We start from the raw sequence: 18,440 nt of genomic DNA, 5'->3' as shown, positions 1-18,440 counted from the left end.
TTAACTTTAAACCAGGCCCATAGTCACTTATAAGCAGACATGGCAACACTGTGCAATCCATGATGCATTGTTTTTGTTGTTGTTGTTGTTGTTGTCATGTTCAAATTCAACAACAAAGTGCTTGGAGCTGTAATATCAAATTGGTAAAAACAAAACATGCAAATACCAAACATCCAAGACAGTTACCACGGTAACATTTAGAGCCATGTCCTGTATTCTATTCTGGCTATTTAAATGCTTTATATAAAGCATATATAGTGTATATATATATATATATATATATATATATATATATATATATATATATATATATATATATATATATATATATATATATATATATATATATATATATATATATATATATATATATATATATACATTTATACAGTGTTCAGTTGTATACAGTGTATTAAATACAGAACATTTATAGTATATAAACTTTATCGTGTTAATTACTTAAACCAGTGTTTCTCAACCACATTCCTGGAAGACCACCAGCTCAGCACATTTTCGAGGTCTCCTGAACCAAACACACCTGATTTAGACCACCAGCTTATTAGCAGAGTCTGAAAGAACTGTAATTAGGGATGTTTTTTTGCCCTCGAGTCCGAGTCATTTGATTTTGAGTATCTGCCGAGACCAAAACACGATTCGATACTTCTATAATACATAAATAAAAGAATAAAGAAGAGCGAAGAAACAGATCCAGCATGTTCCTTATTTTTTATTGAATTCACCTTATTTTAACATTCAACAACTCCGTTAACAAACAGAGCACTTCTGTGAGGTAGCTTGAACAATCAAGTAATAAATAACACCAATTCTTCACTTTTGGACTTCAGTGCAACAGTAAATATAAAAAAAATCTAATACAAAAACAAATAGCACCTCAACTTAAAATACCCGGCAGGCAATTCAAAGTTTACATATCTCACAGTTTGCTATGTCAATGTTGTCGTCATCAACTTTATAATGCCTCCAGACCGCAGATATACACGCGCTTACAGCTTCAAGCTGCTTCCTTGTTCTACTGACATTTAACCAATAGCGTCTCTGCAACAAAGTGATGTCATGCCGCACACGTTGCTGTTTCTGTGTGAAGTCAAGAAAGAGGTATAATTCTGTGCAACTGCATAACTATAGAGGTGTTAAAAAATAATGAGAATATATATATATATATATATATATATATATATATATATATATATATATATATATATATATATATATATATATATATATATATATAAAATACAGTATACATTCACCGGCCACTTTATTATTCCAACTGCTTGTTAACGCAAGTTTCTAATCAGTCAATCATGCGGCAGCAACTCAATGCATTATTTAGGCATGTAGACATGGTCAAGGCAATCTGCTGCAGTTCAAACAAAGCATCGGAATGGGGAAGAAAGGTGATTTAAGTGACTATGAGGCTGATCTAAGTATTTCAGAAACTGCTGATATACTGGGATTTTCACACACAACCATCTCTATAGGGTTTATAAAAAATAAAAGGAGAAAATTTCCAGCAGCAGTTCTGTGGGCCGTAAGAGCCTTGTTGATGCCAGAGGTCAAAGGAGAATGGCCGGACTGGTTCGAGCTGATAGAAAGACAACAGTAACTCAAATAACCACTTACAACCGAGGTATGCAGATGATCATCTCTGAACGCACTACACTACTTTCAGCAGGATAACACGCCATGTCATGAAGTGCAAATTATCTCAAATTGGTTTCTTGAACATGACAATGAGTTCACTGTACTCAAATGGCCTCCACAGTCACCAGAGCTCAATCCAATGGAGCACCTTTGGGATGTGGTGAAACCAGTGATTTGCATCATGGATGTGCAGCTGACAAATCTGCAGCAACTACGTGATGCTATCATGTCAATATGGACCAAAATCTCTGAGGAATATTTCCAGTACCTTGCTGAATCTATGCAATGAAGGATTGAGGCAGTTCTGAAGGCAAAATAGGGTCTAACACTGGGTTAGACCCTATTTTAAACTTAATAATTTAATACTTAACTTATTACTTAATAAAGTGGCCGGTGAGTGTGTGTGTGTGTGTATATATATATATATATATATATATATATATATATATATATATATATATATATATATGCATATATATATATATATATATATGCATATACATATATATATATATATATATATATATATATATATACATACACATATATATATATACATATACATATATACATATACATATATATACATATACATATACATATATATATATATATATATATATATATATATATATATATATATATATATATATATATATATATATATATATATATACATATATACATATATACATACATACACATACATACATACTCGAGTCGGCAGGTAACATTTGATTCCGATCAAGTCTAAAACCGTGTGATCAGGCCCGATTTACGATCATGTGATCGGATCTAGACATCCCTACCTGTAATGGATGTGACAGAGAAAGGAGACATCCAAAACATGCAGTGTTGGTGGGCCTCCATGAAAGTGGTTGAGAAACACTGACATAAACTATCCAAATTTCTGCTTATATTAGACATGTGTTTTAATAGCAATTTAAGACTATGTATATACAGTAATGATAACTATGCAAACTTTGCTAATAATTAAAGAATTTGCTATTAGAGAATGTTTTATTAATTATAATAAAAATATGTTTCATATTCTGTATTTATACTTGGATGTTTTACTTTGTCTTCTGGAGGGAGCAGAGTTACAGTGAATGATTTGCATTGAATGGTCCTGAATGAATAATATGAAGATGATATAAATGTTAAAGTGTCACCCCTAAAAATACAAGTGGCCCCTGCGTTACTGTGGTCTAGAACCGCCACTGGCCAGTCCATCTCTGCATCTGTTTTGCATGACAAGCAAACAAGAAGATTTTGGTTTGACTCCATTATTTTGGCTTTTTGGGCAGGCCTCTTTTTAGATCATGTCAAGTGGTGCTAACCAGCTCGGCCTGTTCAGTCATACTGTATCCTGACAAATCGAGACCTCCTTATGTTCGCTCCATTCACTTATCAGCACGTCTGTTATGAAAGAGTCACAAATTTGCTGCCATCTGTCCATATCTGCCAGCTTCTTACATGGTTTGTGCTGAGCTGATGGCTGGTTTGGCTCCTGTTTCATGCTTAAAGAGATGGTGTGAGTGTGTGTGAATGAATTGTTTATTTACTTCATTCTACGCTCTTGTGCCACAGCAAACAGCAAAGAGCGTCAGTGAGCTCCGATGGGACTGAGTCGGGCCACAGCAGTCCAGATGCATTCAGCTGCTCCAGCCAGCAGCAGCGCAACAGACGCAGTACGTGTTACACACAAACACCTGCAAATTCAGAGATCAGTGTGTTAGGTCAACATAATGCATGAGGTGTCACTTTTTTTTTGGAAATAGGCTCATATTTCCATGTACCCTAGAGTTAAACAGTTGTGTTTGACCATTTTTAATCCATTCAGCCAATTCACAGGTCTGGTGGGAGCACTTTTAGCTTAGCTTAACATAAATCATTGAAATGGATTAGACCATTAGCATCTTTTTTTTTTTTTTTTTTAGATTTATTTTTGGCCTTTTCGTCTATATTAGATAGGACAGTAATGAGACAGGAAGAGAAGTTGGAAAGAGAGAGGGAGGGGTAGAGTTGGGAAATGTCCACAGATTCGATCTTGGGATGCCCTGACGGGCTACTGCACCATATGTCAGCGCGCTAACCACTAGGCAATAGCGCAGACAGACCATTAGCATCTTGCTAAAAAAAAAATAAAAAAAATCAATCATTACAAAATGTAATAATCAAAGGACTTCCGCACCGATATAACTTTACTATCTTTTCTTTTTTCATTATTTAGGAAGAGTATGATATCAAAATACATTTACTTTCACCCTTCAACTTGTGGGACCATTTGCGGTTACATATTTAAACCACAATATTATAATCTAAACATAAAGCAATCGTGACAAACCATATATCATGTTTTTGGTGATTTTTGATTGAGTTATTTATCATTTCATTCATTTTTAAATTTATCATTATCATTTAAAGCAAGGATACTCAGTAGTAAATTAGTTAGTTGTAAAGCATTACTTTGCTACAGAAATCCACACATAAACTAAATTTGAAGGTGTTTTTAGAGGCTAAATTCAAATATTGTCAAAAGTATGAAAATTATGGTTTATAATCATGAACAGGATTCAAAACATGCTCAGAAATCAGGGACACCCTTATATGGTCACCAATTTAAACTGAAAGTCATCTGGTGGTCATATCTGGTACTGCCGCCAAACTAAATATTACTGAAAGCTTATTTTTTGAGATATCAACTTTAAATTTGGAATATAAATTGTTCAGATATTTATCTTTTTTTCTGCTTTTTTATTTTTTGTTTATGTTATAGATTTTTTTTTTATTGTTTTAGTTTTTTTTTTTTTTTTTTTTTGTTATTTTCCTAAATATAAAGACACATAACCTTTGTTTTATTTAAATTATTTAACTTTTTCACTTCAGCTTTTTCAATCTAGCAAGTGTCTTCTTTAAAATGTAACCAAGCTTAAATCTATGCACCAAATCGTTGCAGATCGTCAGTCATTTAAGTTGTCTATGTTCAAAAAGTGGGAGCGAGTTAAGGGGTTGTGATACTGCCTATTTAACATAACCTTGAGACACACTTGCTACTCTAAAACATTATATCTGTCACTACAGTCTTCTAGCTGAAACTCAGAATCCACACATATAGTATACTACCATAAAAAGAAAGCTTAAATCATACAGTAAATGAAACGTTTGTGGTATGTTTGTAGGCTGGCCAGGCGCACCTTATTCTGTAGATATCTGTGAAGGTCTGGAGGACTGGAGTGGAGCAAACAGCCTCTCGAACCCGTCTGACACTGAGGAGGAGGACGCTGTTCATCTGGTGAGAGCTGAACATCCCACAAACACACCACTTATAACAGTTATAGAGTTATCTAATGTAGGATGACACACTTTTTTATAGCTTTCACTATAGTTTGTCTGTTTGTTTTAGGTTCCAGGCAGATACAAGGTGTTCATGGACTGGAGGAATAACGGGCTGGACAACTTGATGATTAAGTGTGGTGATGTCATACAACTGCAGCATGAGGAAGACCATGGCCAGTGGTGAGTGATGTGTCCTGGGGAAGACTTTTTGTATTTTTTATTTTCATCTGCTGCCCAGATTGAAATGTACATGTATAACCATTCCAGTTACATACCTTAGAATTCACTAAGCATATGTTTGAATCAAGTATTTAATGTTTTTCCCGTATAAAGGTCTGATAACATTGATTTTAAATTTCAAATAGAAATATTGTCATTTAGATTCTTTTCTTTTAATGAATGTTGGACAAAAAAAACAAATATTTTCATAAAATCATGCTTATTCACCAAATATCAATTATTAGTTTGATCATATTTTTATCAATATCATTTTACAGTATATCAAAAGGATTTTTTCTGACATTGGTATTTTGTTGTCTAAATATTTATGTAAACATGTCATCCTTTTTGTTATGACAAAAATGCTCTAAATATTAAAGTTTTGTTTTATTTCTAAAGAAAAGTCATCAGTATGAAAAATTTTCAATATTTATCATTGATCAAATTGTTTATCAGTGTTGTTGTTGTTGTTATCTGTGTGTTTTTCATATAATGCATGTTTATTAAGAAGCAGTTATGAATGTAAATGATAAACGGAATATTTATTACCTATGTTGTCATATATATAGTCAATGCTGCTGATATGGCATAAATAAATAAATAAATAAATAAATAAATAAATAAATAAATAAATAAATAAATAAATAAATAAATAAATAAATGAATGAATGAATGAATGAATGAAAAAATAAATATCAGTTGTTTTAGAGCTATGGTTGAAAGGTGTTTAAGAAATAGTTTTTACATCAGATTTTTAACAGCATATTGATTATTAATAAAGTCAGGAAAGGTTTAAATATTGAGCTGTTTACATTAATCTTAGGATTTAAAAGCCAACTTACATGACTCTCGAGCACTGTTCCTCATGAGCATTTGAGTGTACTGTTAAAATCTAGCCTAGTGTGCCATCTGTTCTTTAAAACTCGTAGATATACAGTTGAAGTCAGAATTATTAGCCCCCCTGAATTATTAGCCATCCGGTTTACTCCCCCCCCCCCCCCCCCCCCCCAATTTCCCCCCAAAAACTTGTATTATTATCGGCTAAGTGAACGTTAGTTTTTTAAAAGTAATTTATAATGAGGGTCAGAGAGAATCTGATATTTTGATCTTTCTGCGCAGAATTTTGTAAAAAAAAATCTGCAGATTTATGCTGAATCATTTTGGGAGTATCAAAACTAAAAACTTAATATATGAATAAAATACCTTTTTAACTTTTATTTAATGTTTACAATATAAATCCAATTAGATCCACTTATTTGGTAAACAAAGCAAGTCTCTAATATAATACATCTACTAAAAGACTGAAAATATTACTTTACAAACTGTATTGCAAATAAATTATATGAAAATTTTCATATTAGTCAACAATATTTATGAAATTAATTTAAAAACTGAATAAATATACATTTACTCAAGTAAATAAATAGACTCAATGATGGGCTAAAAATCTGTGGAAATCTGTGGATTTCTGCATGTGCAGATTCCGTGTGGGCCTACTTACAGTATAAGGGTGCCTGATAACATAACATAATAGTGCCTGCACCTCAATGTTCATACATTCCACCATAAATTATTGAATATTAAAAATGCTATATACCATTTAGATCAGAAAGGTGAATATGTACATTGAGGCGCAGGGATATGGATGGTTTACACAAATCATTCATTCGCAAATGAATCGCTCCTCCGTTACACTTAAAAGTAAAAGGGGGTGTGTTTCTGGATGTGGATTACATCAAATTTAACAGGGAGGCAGGATAATACATTTCCATGCACACAAACACATGCTTTTTGTCGGCAATGACCCTGCTGTCACTTATCCATCAATGTAGAAATGTAAAATTATAATTTTCATAATTTAAAAAAATATTTGCCACTGGGAAAACTCTCGATCATAGATATATGTACAGTTGAAGTCAGAATTATTAGCCCCCCTGTTTATTTTTTTCCCTAAATTCTGTTTAACGGAGTGAAGATTTTTTTCAACACATTTCTAAACATAACAGTTTTAATAACTCATCTCTAATAACTGATTTATTTTATCTTTTCCATGATGACAGTAAATAATATTTGACTAGATATTTTTCAAGACACTTCTATACAGCTTAAAGTGGCATGTAAAGGCTTAACTAGGTTAATTATTTTAACTAGGCAGGTTAGGGTAATTAGGCAAGATACTGTACAATGATGTTTTTTTCTGTAGACTACCAAAAAAAAATTTGCTTAAAGGGGCTAATAATAGTTTTTAAAAAATTAAGATTTTAGGCTTTTATTCTTGCCAGAGTAATACAAATATTCTTTTCTCCAGAAGAATAAATATTATCAGACATACTGTAAAAATTTTCTTGCTCTGTTAAACATAATTTGGGAAATATTTAGAAAAGAAAAACAAATTCAAAGGGGGGCTAATAATTCTGACTTCAACTGTAAATATCTATGGCTCCATAGTGTCATTACACCTTGATTTCACATTCATTTCAAAGGAGTGCTACCCTGTACCAAAATGGCAGCTCTATTGACACATTCCCTTCAATAGACAACAATGGCCTAGGTGCCATCTAGTGTATATATTTATGTTAAAAACTAAGCTCAAAATCAATTCAAGAGAGAATACAGACGCATTTGGAAACCTCGGAATCGAGGTTGAATCAGTTACAGAACAGAACTATAAATTGTAAATCCAAAGAAATTGGTCTTTTAAATGGTGTTTAAATTATTTGCATCGCTTTAAAAATAATATATGTATGTGGCATCAGATAGCGGTTCAATGTGAATCTGTATCATTTTCAACTATCACAGGCTAGTGAAGAATCTGAGTCGTAGACAGGAAGGCCGTGTCCCTACACCTAACCTGCAGTGCATCTTGGGAGAAAGCATGAAGAATCACTCCAGCCGGCTTGGAGGTCAGTCAATTTAGACGTCGTCTGTCTATTTATAGACGAATTACCCACCTACGTCACACGGGTCCCCAATTGCAAAAAAAGACTGGCTGCAATAGCAAACATGTCGTGTTGTGGGGTAGGATACCGAATTCGAAAGTCCAAAAATAAAAAAGTTATTTTTTACAGTCTATGGTCGCAATCCCAAGGTTCATTGCGATCCCAAGGTCCACTGCGGTTTTCCACGCGGTAAGTAAAAAGTAAACAAATAAAGACGATTTGTTGATTTAGATAAGTGGTTTGTTTAGAACTTTTATAAAAGCAGGGAAGTTATCTCCTGATGCATTAAATGACTGCAGACTTGATATAAATAAAGCATGTACTGCAAACTAGCGATGTTATCTAATTACATCTAAGTTCATTTATTAAAAAATAATTTTCCCACATATAGTCGTGCATAGCTCAGAACAATATAGTTATACATTTGAAGATGAGGAGCAGTGTTACCAGATTGTTGTTTTCCACAATAGTAATCGTCCAAAATCTAAATAAATTATGCAATAAATATTACCTCTAATAATACAATTGTATTCATAACTACATCAATATTAAAGCAAATCAAGTGTTTCTCTTAAGTTTAAAGGCTACATTGTAACTGCAATTATTTTTCATGCCTTAAAACAGACACACACACAAACACATTATATATAATGCCCCCCTTTGCTTTTTTTTTCTTTTATGAATATTTCCCAAATGATGTTTAACAGAGCAAGGAAATTTTCACAGTATGTCTGATAATATTTTTTCTTCTGGAGAAAGTCTTATTTGTTTTATTTCGGCTAGAATAAAAGCAATTTTAATTTTTTTAAAAACCATTTTCACCTCTTAGGGCTTAGTGGCCACATACATGGACAGCACATTTTAGCTGTTATGTCTTATGTTTTATATTTTGTTACAGACATACAGTGTCATACTGCAACTGTTTTGCAGCATATGAAATGTCCCAAACACTATTTTAACTGTCCAAAAAGGGCAAAAAAATGTTTTTACTGATAGTCAAAGCATGTTCAAAAATATGTGTGTATGTGTTATTAATGCATTAAAAAGGCAAGAAAAAAACTGCAGTGTTCAAGGCAGAAATAAGAGTTTTTCATTCTATTACACAAAGGTGACTTTATTGTGTTTTATATAAATTCGGACATATTCCACATATATGGACATACTTTTCTCTAAAAGTACATCATTTAAAAAGTTGGTACTTAGGTTTTATTCTAATCAGGTTCCAATAAGCCAAAAAAAAATAATAAAATAAAGAGAAATAAAAAATGCGTGTAAAAAAAACAGCTTGGGCCTTAAGAGGTTAAGGTCAAAATTTTTAGCTACTTTAAGCTATATTTTTTCGATAGTCTACAGAACAAACCATCATTATACAAAAACTTGCCTAATTACCCTAACCTGCCTAGTTAACCTAGTTAAGCCTTTAAATGTCACTTGCAGCTGTATAGAAGTGTCTTGAAGAATATCTAGTGTAATATTATTTACTGTCATCATGGCAAAGATAAATAAATCAGTTATTAGAGATGAGTTATTAAAACTATTATGATTAGAAATGTGTTGAGAAAATCTGCTCTCCGTTAAACAGAAATTGGGGTAAAAATAATCAGGGGGGCTAATAATTCTGACTTCAACTGTATATATGTGTGTGTGTGTGTGAGTGAGTGAGTGAGTGAGTGTGGTGAGTGACTGAGTGAGTGAGATAAGCCTGTTGAGAAAAGAAGGCTGGACAATTGCAGGGCATGTAATTGATTATGCCCTTATTACAGTAGGTAAAAATGCAACTTTTCATTATTCAAAGCATAACATAAGCTCAAGTTTAACATAAACTGATGTATTTCACATAATATCATACACTATTACCAGTATAATTTGGCCTTTAACAATTTATTTAATAAAAGAAAGAATCTATCATCTCTAAATTGTGGTAAAGAGACGCAACAAGCTGTCAAATACTTCTCAAATATTATGTTAGTCATGATGTTAATGGTAAAACTCAAGGATTACCTTGCACCTTCTCAGAAATTTACCATTGATCATATGTATTACAAGAGGCAGGGTTTTTTTAATGCAAGAAATGCTTTTTAAATCAATCTTAAACAGATTAAGGCTAATTTTGGACTACACTTAAATTACATTACAATTGCTTAAAGCAGTACTGATGTATCTAGTAGTTTAGTGGGTTTAACTAATGTCACATCTGTTTTTATTCATTTCAGATGCAGAACCTTTAGACACTGGATTAATGTTCTGGATTAAGTCCAATGTATTTATTGGAAAACAGTAGAGAAATCTGCAAATAAGTGGGTTGCAGACATAATTATTTATCTGTCTTCCATACATGTAGCAAAAGAATGCAGAGGCCATATGAATTCATCTTGACTAAGGGTAAGGTTTTTCAGAATTAATCATTATTTAAAATGATTGTATTTTCTTTGTTAATATGTGCAGATTTGAAAAGAATGTACTTTCTTTTAATAAAGAACTCTTCACAGCACTGCATCTGAACAGTCACAACCTCACAGAGCAGCACAACACCCCACTCAGGATCAGTGTTATGGTGCCATTTTGAAGCTGGAACCTCATCTTGTGTACAGAAAAAGTAGAGTAAAAAATTCACTGGTTGTCTTGTATTGTGTGGTAAGTCATAGTTTTTTATTTGTTTAATTTCATTGCAACACTAAGTAGTCCATTCTGTGGCCAATATGATATATAGGGCATAAAATAGGACTGATCTGATCATTGTTTTGATTTCTAATTAAGTACTCAAGGGGCTACACATGTAGCTGAAGTTAGCATCATTGAGTAGGACATTTCTTTCAGTATACTCTTAAAGAGATAGTTCACCCAAAAATGAAATGAAAACTCTGTCATTAATGACTCATCCTTCACTTGTTCCAAATGTGTCTGAGTTGCTTTCTTCAGTTAAACACAAAAAATATAGATTTTAAAGAAAGTTGAAAATCTGTAAACATTGACTTCCATAGTATATTTTTTACTCCTATGTATGTCAATGGTTTCAGGTTTTCAGCTTTCTTCAAAAAACTTCCTTCATGTTCCACACAAAGAAACTTGGAAGTTTTATAATAAAGGTTTACAACCACTTGAGGGAGAGTAAGTAGTGAACTATTCCTTTAACCAAATCTAGTTGACTTTACTAGAAAATTGTATAGAAACTCATTGCCTTAAACCCCTTACATTATATGCAAGATAAAACTTAACAGCCCTACTTAAATTAAAATGTTACTGTAAGTCCGATAAGATTGTAAATGTTGTAAGTTAATTCAAGTATGGCTGTTTAGTTTCCCTTGTATAAAAACACAAGTGGTTTAAGGCAACAGGTTTCTATGCAGTTTTCTAATAAAGTCAATTAGGTTGGGCTAAGACTGTAATGGGTTACAGTAATAGCAGTGAATCATGCAGCTATAACATAAATGTTTAGCCATGTAAAGTAATAACTTGTCATAATTTAGCAATATTATTAGGGTGGAGCACTGTATGCTGTTGTAGTTTTCATATAATTGATGAGTCAAAGAGTGTGTTTTAAATAGCAAGAAGTGATCAGTGCAGTCACTATCTTCATCTCTGAGTCTGTAGGACTGTCAGATCTGCTTGGGATACATGAAAACATGCTGAAAATGTTAAACTTATTCAAGCAGTTAATTCAAGAGTGCCAGATTTAATGACACTTTACAGATATAAATAAATATCACTGAACTTTCTAAATGAAACCTAACAATCATCTTGATTCTTTGTTCTTTAATGATATTGTGCACTTCTGATACTTTACAGTGGCAAAACCTGGGATAACACATGGGAGCCTTCCAGGAATTTCCGACACTTTACACCCAAGTCTCCTCATGCCAACCGGTTTGCAATATGACAGTCTAGTCACCATAAACACCTGGACTCGCCAAGCACACATTGGTTCTCAGTGTTTTGTAAAAATGTTGCTGTTCTTCAGTAAGTACTTGAATATGTTTTTGAAAAGTGTTATAGCTTTTAGGTACTTTTGCTGTTAAGTTCAGAAAGTTGTCATTATAAACATTTTTGTATTTGTCATGAACTTGACTTGCTGTTGTGAAAGTTTGTTATAATGGCATTTCCAAAGGCATCATTTGAAAAGATTTTTTGCAGTGCAGTTTTACTTGAGCTTCACATACCAGATGTATGACATGAATAAATATCACAAAATAAATAAATATAATAATAATAATACAAAATATACATTTCCTTCAATTATAATTGTTTTTAACCATTTGCATATATATGTATGTAATAAAATTGCAATAAAACTGTTATAAAATATATTTTTGGTGTTTGCATGTTTGTGTGATTTTTTTTTTTTTTTTTTTTTGTGGTATTATAAATAAATTATAAATGTTTCATTAAAAATGTATTGTCTTTATTTGCATACTCATTTACAACACTATTTTTACTATTTAATGGGCACAATATTTGTCCTTGAAGTTTGACATATTTATATTTGGATGCCTATAGGATGCAGGGTCAATTTACAGGAAATGCTGAACTATATTTGTTTTCAAACATGACATTTATTATTTTATTATTCATTTCAAATGTATGCCTATGATCTGGTTTCACTGTGATCATTTTGCACATCAGGTTACACCCACAAAGGAATCTCGCTGTAAATATACATTTGTATTTTAATAAGACATAATGTTTAATATGTAATATTAATATGAATTTTAATATTTAAATCCTTAATTTATAATCTCCCTTCAGCCGAAATACCAAATAGAGACAACAAGTGTGACGTAGATTGCGACGTTGTGATTGGGCTAACTTTAAAGCCAAATTAAAGGATGCTTCGTGTTGCTAACTATGTTTTGCTAACTTTGCCACTTTACTAACAGTGTCCTTTATCAATGAGGTATCGCCATGTTTCAAATAGTTACCGATTAACCAAGATCGTAACCCTAAACCTAACCCTAATTACACATTTCAATGAACTACAATTTGCAGCGCCATGTTGTTCCCGTCCCATCTATAGAGTGACAAAGACTTGTGGGTAATGTAGTTTAAAATATTTTTGTAATAAAATGGAATAAATACGATCTTTAATGAACATAGGACTATCTATATAAGGTCATTGTCCATATATTTATGACATATGTGAAAGCCAGACATAAATTTGTTGTTTTACAATGAGTGTTTTTTTAAACAGCTTTTATTGACTTTCAGTATATATCTGATAACTATGTCCAATATTATTTATTGAATATAGCATAAGTAATAGTGTTGTGGTTTTCCCTTATATATTCTAATTTGACTTCGAGTTAGAGATGTTTGAAATGTGAATAATTTTTTCTTTTTCCATGGGGCTCTACACATCCCCTGGGAGTAGAAAGGCAGTAAAACCTATGTAGATGTATCATCTTCAACATGAATAAGACATTGTTATTGTCACATGTACAGTTGTGTTAAAAAATAAGCTGTACAACATCAGTATACTCTTAAATCACTAGTTATTAGCAATAGTGATTAATATTCATCACAAATTATATGAGTAATTGGTTAATTCACTGGTGTTCTGAATAATATGTGTGGATTTTATGACACTGGATTAATCATGGAAAAGAAGTTTCATTAATGGTCATCATGTGGTTTAATTGTTTCTACTTTATTTGAAATATGGATAAGTTATATTAAAATATGTAAATGTTTATAAATGTAACCTTTTAAAGACTTTTTGTATTTGTTTTGAAAAAAACTCTTTATCTGAATATTTTTACTTTCTAAATCTTCAACTTGTTTGTGTAACAGTATGTTTGATGACAATGTATGAACTTATGTATTTAATCCAGGAAATAATGATTCCACATAATGTCTTTGTCCTGCATGTGTCCCTATAATAATAATCTTTAAACAGTTTTCAGTTATTACAGCATACTACACACTAAGATACTGACAAACGTGGCCTTTGTTATCTTTCTTCAGCCAAGGACTGAAGTCTAAAATAAAAATTTCCCCTTTACCATACCATATTTATTCAAATTAGTATTACACCATGCAACTTACTGTGTCTTGTGGTGAAACTCAATCTGGATAATTTTGTAGACACTGCATTTAATTATTGTTTTTATCACGGGTTAATTTGCTAATTATTTTCTTTATTAATCAAATGATTTGTAAGAATTTCTGCATTGTAAAAATCATGAAAATAGTAAGAAATGAGGTTACAATGACGAAAAGAAATCTTTACAAATGCTGTGAATAGTTCAAACCTCCAAATGATTATAACACATAGCCATTAACCAACAAAATAAAAATGCAAACCTTCAGATGATCTAAACTAAAAGTAAAATAATTTTGTGCTGTACTTATATGTGAGTATAAGCTATTGAGATGATTATGTCTACCAAAAAATCATATTTTATAGATTTTCTGTTAGTTTTGAAAATGTTTTAATTGGCATCATTTGATTTTTTATTTTTTTTTTTTTTTGCATTCAATAGAACATTGTACAAATAGTTTTTTTATTTTATATTATTATTTTAATTTTCAACAGAACAACAGTGGTACTGGTATCTTGTAACAATATGTACAGCAGTTTTTGTTGGACATTCTAACAAATGCATGCAAATGCAACAAAGCAAAGACAAAAATAAAAGGAGATAAAACAAATTTAGAAAGACATATTGTCACCTTAGAGTTATAAGGTTCTATCTGACATGTTTGTCAAAATTGGGTTATTGACATATTCTTATTAAATGACAACTTATTAACTTTATGGGATGTTTTTTGTATGTTGTAAGTTTAAATTTTAAGACTTTTTATTTAAACAAATGTTACACACATACTGTTTGCTATGAAATGCAAAAACTTTGAAGCTCAACATCTCAAAATCATTCAGAACGCAGATAGAACCTTATAATTCCAAGGTGAAGAAATAGTCATGGAGTACCCTCAAGAAAAATCCAGAAGGAGGACCAAATGCGCCAGAACACATCAGATCTTTGATGTAAATCATAGGTAAATTTTTCAAGTGGTAGAAGTCTGGTTGCCTGACTCAGCCACATATTGACTGGAGGTATCTGAGCAGTTGACCATAATAATAATAATAAATAATAATAATAATAATAATAATAATATATAATTTTTTGGCCAAGTATATGCAAAAATTCAATACACATTCTTCATCATAGAATTCATATTTTAAAAGCTCTCAATGTCAGTTAATGTATTTATTTTATTTTCATATAGAGTACCTCAAATCTATACATGTTGTAAGCAGTTAGGCGTTCAATAATGCTCCAAATTAACACCACTGATTGATTTAAGAGGCATGCATACATACTGTACATGTATATGTATTTGAAAAAAAAGAGACAACAATTTGGTTATAGATTATGAAATTCAGATTTTATTACATGCTTTAGATTCAGTGTTAAGGTCATCGTCTTCTTTCTTTACAGTAAAAGAAAATCTGTAGTCAATGTCATATTCATCAGTTGGAGCTTTATTTAAAAAATGTATGTTCTCTGCTCCGGCCAAAACATGCAGGTACCTTGCAGGTCTCTAGCTTGCACCCTCGTGTCGTAGTTTTTTTTTTCTCAGTTATTTTGTTGCTTTCTGAGAATGATGATCCACAGACCTTTTAACCCCTCTTCGTTTAGGCCACATGTCGTATCTTAAAAGAAGAACACAACCACATTAAAATGTATTAACATCCTTTGGACTGGGTAGCCTTATGCTTATGTTTGTGCTAAATAATACAAATACATACTTTTCAGTAGCACACAAGCAGGACAGTTCTCTGAAGGAACCAGGATGAGTTGAAAGGTATTTGGTATTTATAATGGTTGGCCATCTCTGCCACAAGAATCCTCTGTTCTCTTGAAGAGTCCTTACTAGCAGGATAATGTTGAACGCCCTTCTCGTTGTTGTTAGATCGACAGTGTCTGAAATGTATTCATAAGAAGTTGTCTCACATGGATTATACATCAACTTTTAAAGAATCAAAACTGACAGAAGTCTAGTGTACATACCATGCTATAAGGCGAAGACATCACATCACTTCTGTTTTTTGTTGTCTTTGCTTCTGCTAGTGAAAATACAAAACAATAATAGTAACACTTACAATTATTCATGACTATATGTAATATTAATAATAATTTCCTCACCGTCTGCCCACTTCTCTACATCATAAACCAAAGTCTTCCAATTGGTTTCCGGTCACTGCCAGTTTCATGGATTCTGTTTTGCAACTTGCATTGCAGAGCTGTTGTGGTCTACAGTAAGAAATCAAAAATCATAATACTATTCAAATAGGTTACTGAACATCTAAAACAAACTCTACTGGATGTCTTTACCTTCTGATATCAACAGGTCAGCGAGATGGGCAAATAGTTGAACATCTGCTAATTCCAGCACATGACCATGAGAGTTACAGTAGCATGTCTGGTCACTGCAATCCAAGAGAGGAAACATTGCACTGTTCCAACCTCCTTCCCAACAGTTAAACCACACCTATCCTGGTATGCCAATATCCTGGAAAGCAATAACAAAATTTTGGCATTAGTTTAAGATGCTCATATAGTTCACCAATCTCACATTAAAACTCATGTGCTTTGGCATGGAACACCAAAATGAAGGACTTAAAGAGGGTGCTGGAACTTTGGACAGCTTTTTGCAACTCTTTGGAGGTAGTGTCATTAGTTAATGTAGTCCACAAATCTTCCTGTCAAGAACAAGTACATGACAGTTTATATCTTCTAATCTAATTTTACTAGGTGAACATCAAAGAGCTGTTTTCTTGTTAATTTAGTTTCAACAAATACAGTTTAAAGTACTAGTACATCCTTCTTGCAAATACTATCCACCTTGTATTGCACAGACTCCCACTCAAGAATATCTAAGAAAAATGTCTGCTGAGATCTTGGCAGTCTATTAAAAATAATTATACCAACATCTTTTCCACCTACAATGGAAAGAATATAAAAATATTTTATGATATCAATTAATTACTTGCATGACCAAATCTGAGATAAAAAGGCCATCATTATGCCTTAGTTTAAATAAAACCAAAATTTCACTCTAGCCCACTGTCACCTAGGTCTACAGATACAGGGACTAATGGAAACAATGAAGTACACACCAACAGTCACTGGAGCAAGGCCCTCTCACAGTTGGGACGATTGGAGTTCCTATGAGCTGTACAAGATTAAAACAACAGAAAATTAACATTAATAACATTTCAACTTATCCCAAGACTAGTAGACAAGCAGCATAAGCAGACTTCTAATTTCCTGGACTCCAATGTGGACAGCCGAATCAGTTTATGGTCTATAAGGTGTCATACAAATCAGACAAAACACTTTCTGTAAAATAAAAAAAAAGGTGGGCCACTAATCAACACATAGAACAAATTGTTTTAAACAGTTAAGCCACTATATTTTGTGAGCTTATACTGTAGTTTAATGTTTTTCATAAACAATAGTAAGAATAAAACTTATGCGTCTCTTTCCGTTAATACAATAGTAGTGGAAGAATAAATGCATGTAAATTTTATCTCATACAATCATATATGCCTAAACATTGCAGATATTTAATATACATGGAATGAAAAACTAACCCTTTATTGATTCCAGATTGGTCTTGCTTTAGATGAAACGTTTGAAATGAGTTATAAGGTAAAGTTGCGTTTTATATTCAGACATTCATTCAGTGACAACTTTGACACACTCCTCTATATTGTTTACCACGCACTTGATATTCGGTTGAAAAACCTGCAGTGTGACTTGTGAAACAACATTAACACTGTTTATTTGACTGTGAACAATGTTGTACTTTGATAGTCATTGGCTGCTAATATGATTTCGGTATTTAGAGTTCGCAACTTTTATGAAATTATATTATTAAGGAGAAAGTCAGATTGTGCTATTATAAAACCAACTTTACCTCTATGTGTAAGTTCACATACCCTGGCGTACAGGTGCAGTTCGCTGTCAGAATGCAGTTGTTTTTCTTGTTGATGATTACCTTGTACAGTTCCGTCTTCTTTCCTTGTCTTTGGCTAGGCAGAACCTCGGTTTTAGCACTACATAGATTTGAATCTGGTAATCTTGGAACATTATTTCTTGTACGTGACCACACAGAAACAACATTGTTGGCATCCAAAAACTTGTAGGCCTTTAACTTCTCTCTTGTAAAATCACTTGGAGCTTCAATGAGATTATATATTTGGGGCTGGATGCTTGGTCATTTCATTGTATCCAATTTTCATTGGGAGGGTGCTATCGCAAATGGACCTGTCGG

At 32.3% G+C, this 18,440-nt stretch overlaps 1 protein-coding gene and 3 long non-coding RNA genes across 10 annotated transcripts in view; 2 read left to right on the top strand and 2 right to left on the bottom strand.

The window, feature by feature from the left end:
* mcf2a (MCF.2 cell line derived transforming sequence a) overlaps positions 1-18,440 on the top strand; it is a 67,704-nt gene that overhangs the window by 47,509 nt on the left and 1,755 nt on the right. For 3 of the 4 annotated variants that reach the window (XM_056472122.1, XM_056472121.1, XM_056472123.1), the window contains 4 exons: positions 3,256-3,356; positions 4,848-4,960; positions 5,072-5,184; positions 8,023-8,126. In XM_056472122.1, coding sequence (XP_056328097.1) covers positions 3,256-3,356; positions 4,848-4,960; positions 5,072-5,184; positions 8,023-8,126 — 431 coding nt within the window. Of the gene's footprint in view, positions 1-3,255; positions 3,357-4,847; positions 4,961-5,071; positions 5,185-8,022; positions 8,127-18,440 lie in introns of those variants that run through there. The other variant, XM_056472124.1, reaches the window with a different exon arrangement.
* LOC130240553 (uncharacterized) lies at positions 8,286-10,706 on the top strand. 2 transcript variants are annotated; one of them, XR_008838784.1, is made up of 3 exons: positions 8,286-8,351; positions 10,376-10,544; positions 10,640-10,706. It is a non-coding gene; the product is annotated as an uncharacterized LOC130240553 (long non-coding RNA). The 2 variants fall into 2 exon arrangements; XR_008838785.1 differs by having other exon boundaries at positions 10,652-10,692.
* Positions 15,562-16,193, bottom strand: LOC130240551 (uncharacterized). The gene is made up of 3 exons (XR_008838780.1): positions 16,172-16,193; positions 15,910-16,084; positions 15,562-15,813 (listed from the first exon to the last, which is right to left on the bottom strand). It is a non-coding gene; the product is annotated as an uncharacterized LOC130240551 (long non-coding RNA).
* Positions 16,193-17,780, bottom strand: LOC130240552 (uncharacterized). Of its 3 annotated transcripts, none has more exons than XR_008838783.1 (5): positions 17,758-17,780; positions 17,281-17,336; positions 16,496-16,863; positions 16,307-16,414; positions 16,193-16,224 (listed from the first exon to the last, which is right to left on the bottom strand). It is a non-coding gene; the product is annotated as an uncharacterized LOC130240552 (long non-coding RNA). The 3 variants fall into 3 exon arrangements; XR_008838781.1 differs by having other exon boundaries at positions 16,193-16,227; positions 16,496-16,673; positions 17,758-17,773; XR_008838782.1 differs by having other exon boundaries at positions 16,496-16,673; positions 17,758-17,773.

The sequence above is a fragment of the Danio aesculapii genome, chromosome 14 (assembly GCF_903798145.1).
Source record: "Danio aesculapii chromosome 14, fDanAes4.1, whole genome shotgun sequence".
Taxonomy (NCBI): Eukaryota; Metazoa; Chordata; class Actinopteri; order Cypriniformes; family Danionidae; genus Danio; species Danio aesculapii.
This window is presented reverse-complemented; position numbering and strand designations above follow the sequence as displayed.